This window comes from Hylobates moloch, unplaced genomic scaffold, assembly GCF_009828535.3.
Source record: "Hylobates moloch isolate HMO894 unplaced genomic scaffold, HMol_V3 SCAFFOLD_6, whole genome shotgun sequence".
NCBI lineage: Eukaryota > Metazoa > Chordata > Mammalia > Primates > Hylobatidae > Hylobates > Hylobates moloch.
Window position 1 is genome coordinate 16,500,029 of NW_026652281.1, and position 3,631 is coordinate 16,503,659.

The 3,631-nt window shown below is 56.5% G+C and overlaps 1 protein-coding gene across 1 annotated transcript; it reads right to left on the minus strand.

Annotated features, from left to right (window-relative positions):
• Positions 1-529: 529 nt before the first annotated feature.
• Positions 530-2,919, minus strand: CSF2 (colony stimulating factor 2). Its single transcript, XM_032155892.2, has 4 exons — positions 2,726-2,919; positions 2,584-2,625; positions 1,763-1,888; positions 530-955 (listed from the first exon to the last, which is right to left on the minus strand). Exons 1-4 carry the CDS (start codon positions 2,882-2,884, stop codon positions 848-850), a joined length of 435 nt encoding a protein of 144 aa, XP_032011783.1. The 5' UTR covers positions 2,885-2,919; the 3' UTR covers positions 530-847.
• Positions 2,920-3,631: the final 712 nt, after the last annotated feature.

Below are 3,631 nucleotides of genomic sequence, written 5' to 3' on the forward strand. Positions count from 1 at the left end.
TTTGGTAAATACGTTGCACTGTGACCCATGTGGTTTGGTTTCTTTTCCCCTGAACAGTTAGTCTATTTGCTGTTTACTTTCGGAGTGGTTGAATCCCAGAGTGTGAGGGGCAGGGCGTGGGGCACAGGGGCCAAGGCCTCTACAGGGCGGGTGTTTGGCCTGATGCCAGGGTGGGCCTGTTCAGCCAGTGACCAGCCAACCCCCAGGACTCCCCAGAAAGGGTGATGCCCTTCTCTGGGATAAGAGTTCCCTGGGCTGGTCACTTGGACTTGCAGGTGAACTTGAGAGCCATTCTCTGGGGTGGGAGCCCTGGAGCATCCCGGGAAGCCCATCCAGGTGTGCAGAATTCCGCACCTATGCCCGGCTCTCACCTCCCCTCTGCTCTGACAGTGTTGGCCCTGGGATAGTGCCCAACCCCTGGCAGGCCCCCGCCCCCTCTCCACTTCCCCGTTTCTTCCCTTCCCTGCCTCGTGGGAAGGCAGGCACCACTGGCATTTGCTCATGGTCAAAAATAAACTAGAACACTGGACAAATAGAAGCATATTTTTAATAATAATTATTACGGTAAAACATCTTGAATAAATATGGAATATGAACTTAAATAAATAAATAAATAAATACTTTAAAAATATAAATATATAAATATTACTGATTTCTGTCAGTATAAAATATTCCCATTCTTCTGCCATGCCTGTATCAGGGTCAGTGTGGCCCAGGGCAGGTCCTGGCCACTCCCACCATGGATGTGGCCCACCCCTTGGTCCCTGCAAGATGACCATCCTGAGTTTCCAGCTCTTGTTTCATGAGAGAGCAGCTCCCCGGCTTGGCCAGCCTCATCCGGCCAGTCTCACCCCTGGACTGGCTCCCAGCAGTCAAAGGGGGTGACAAGCAGAAAGTCCTTCAGGTTCTCTTTGAAACTTTCAAAGGTGATAATCTGGGTTGCACAGGAAGTTTCCTTTAAAAAAAGAAAAATAAAAAACACTTGAGTCCAGGCAAGTGGGTAACGTGGGGGAAGGAAGCACCCGCATGTTTCTCTACTGCCTCTTAGAACGCAGAGGCCAGGAGGCCCACTCCAGGACCCACCCACTGACCTGGTCAGGTGACGCTGCTGCCACCCACGTGTTCCCCAAGGAGTGCATAGCTCTGCCAGTGGCAGCCAGAGTCAAGGGCCTGACTTAAGTGCCAGCCTGAGGTTGGCCTTCTGGGCAGTCAAACACCTGCCTTTTTGGTCCCAGGGCAGGGCAGGGCAGCTGGGCTGAGGTCGGCTCTGGGCACCCAGAAGGAGTGGAGTCAAGGCCACAGACTTTGCTCCCTTCCCGCAGGAAGGAGTGCCTGAGGTCCTTGTCCATTCCAAGTAGCCTGCCTTCCTTGATCCTCTGCAATTCAAGCACCCGACGTGGGGCCAGAGGAAAGTCCTGCCAGGAGACGGCACTTGGGCCTGGGCACTTCCTCTGGGCCTTGGGCAGGTCCCAAGTTTCCTTGGGTTTGCCTCACCTCTGACCTCATTAACCATAATGACAATAATGACCAGGATAGGAGCAGCTCCTGCTGGAGAGCACTGTGGGCTTCAGCGCTCCGTGGCTCTGACTCCTTGGGAAGAAATGGGCCGTCTGCCTCCTCTCTGGAGGGCTAATCATTACCTAACTTTTGGCACAGAAACCCCCTGGGGTCCTGAACAGCCACAGCCATAGATCTCTCCCCATGTCCACCCCACCCCCTAGATTAAGACATTCCTGCTGGAGGCCCTGCTGTAGGCACTCACTGGGGTTGGAGGGCAGTGCTGCTTGTAGTGGCTGGCCATCATGGTCAAGGGGCCCTTGAGCTTGGTGAGACTGCCCTGCAGGCCCTGCTTGTACAGCTCCAGGCGGGTCTGTAGGCAGGTCGGCTCCTGTGGAAAATGTTGTTCCTCGGTGAGCAGTGACCAAGTGCCCACAGTAGTACAGGAACTCTCCACCACTCCTTTCTGCTGCTGTCCCCAGCCCCCAGGAGTAGGGCTTGGGAGGGGCACAGGCTGGGTCCAGTCATAGACCCTGCCCCGTCCATGGCAGGCACGAGCCTGCCCTTCTCACTGCCCAGCCCAGGCCACCCTCAGCGGCACCTGGAGAGGAGCCCAGCCTTAGGGAAGGAGGTGACTCTCACCCCATCATTCAGGGAGAGGGGGGTGGGGCCTCACCTGGACCTGCCGGGTGGGCAAGGATTGTTCCTGAAACCCCTCTGTGCCTCTCTGTAGTCAGCACTGTCTCAACAGGACTTGATCTCAGGGCACAGTGAGCGCCCCAAACCCACAGCTCCTGTCTCATGAAGTGACCCCCACTTTACCACCTGTCCCCTGGTGACTTGAATGCTAGGTCTGGCCTTTGAATGCTAGGTCTGCCCATGGCCGCTCAGCTGATAAAGGAGCTCATGTGACTGCCACAGGGGCACGGCCAGCAGCCTCTTGAGCACCCAGTTACTACCCCCTCCTGCAGCCAGCTGACTGGAGAGAAAGTGGACAACCCTGTGAGGTGCCATCTAAAATGAAGTCCCCACCTCCACCCCAGGGCAGGGGCTTCTGGAAAGCTATGTCAGAGAGAAGCATCTTACCTGGAGGTCAAACATTTCTGAGACGACTTCTACTGTTTCATTCTGTAGAAAAGGAAAATGTCATGTTATCAAGCTGACAGGCGTGGCCAGTCCGGGGCCAGCTGGGTGGCCTAGGCACAGGCCCACTCTCTTTCTCACTTACTATCTCAGCAGCAGTGTCTCTACTCAGGTTCAGGAGACGCCGGGCCTCCTGGATGGCATTCACATGCTCCCAGGGCTGCCTGCTGGGGCTGGGCGAGCGGGCGGGTGCAGAGATGCTGCAGGCCACAGTGCCCAAGAGCAGCAGGCTCTGCAGCCACATCCTCCAGAGAACTTTAGCCTTTCTCTCTGTGTACTGGGCTCACTGGCAAAAGAGCTCTTAAATACACAGAGGAAATGATTAATGGTGACCACAAAACGCCAGGGAGGCGGGGGAACTACCTGAACTGTGGAATCTCCTGGCCCTTATCAGCCACACATGGGAACGGTGAGCCTTTTCCCTAGGTGGTCAGGCTTGGGGGTTTTCATTAATGAACCTTTCCAAGAACGAACAGCCCACCCGCCCGCCTTCCTGAGGGCTCTCCAGCCCTCCCTGGGCAGTCTGAATGGGCCTGAGGCCGCCCCCTCCCTCTGAGGGGCACAATTTGGACTTCCTGGCCTGGAATGGCTGGGGTGGGGCGTGGGAGACATTTAGATAGGGCTCCCCATCCTGCCTGTAATCCCAGGGGCCTTTGGGCAGGCTGTGCCCGCCCTGGTGCCTCATTCTGACTCCAGCCTTCCTCTTCTCTGGCCACTGTGAGAGACTTGAGTGTAAGGGGAGCTCTCACAGACCTGCCCCACTGACGGCTTACATGAACTCCCACCCAGGACCTGGAGCAGCTGGCAACCTCAGTCCAGTAAGGGAGGACCCCTGCCCCTGTGAGCACAGGGAATGACCACCATATGCACATCCAGCAGCGAGACTGCAGCCACTCTCAGCGAGCTTCAGAGGGGGTGGGGCTGGGCCAAGTCACGACCCAGAGTCTGACTCTTGGCTCTGGAGCCACCTTGCTGAGTGCCTCCTCTCTCT

Bases quoted from the DNA above. Each gene is read 5' to 3' on its own strand.
- CSF2 (XM_032155892.2), bottom strand. From the start codon at position 2,884: ATGTGGCTGCAGAGCCTGCTGCTCTTGGGCACTGTGGCCTGCAGCATC. The intron at 2,626-2,725 runs GTAAGTGAGAAA...CCTTTTCTACAG, and splicing joins GAGACACTGCTGCTGAGATA to AATGAAACAGTAGAAGTCGT. The intron at 956-1,762 runs GTGAGTGCCTAC...CTTTTTTTAAAG, and splicing joins AGCACTGCCCTCCAACCCCA to GAAACTTCCTGTGCAACCCA.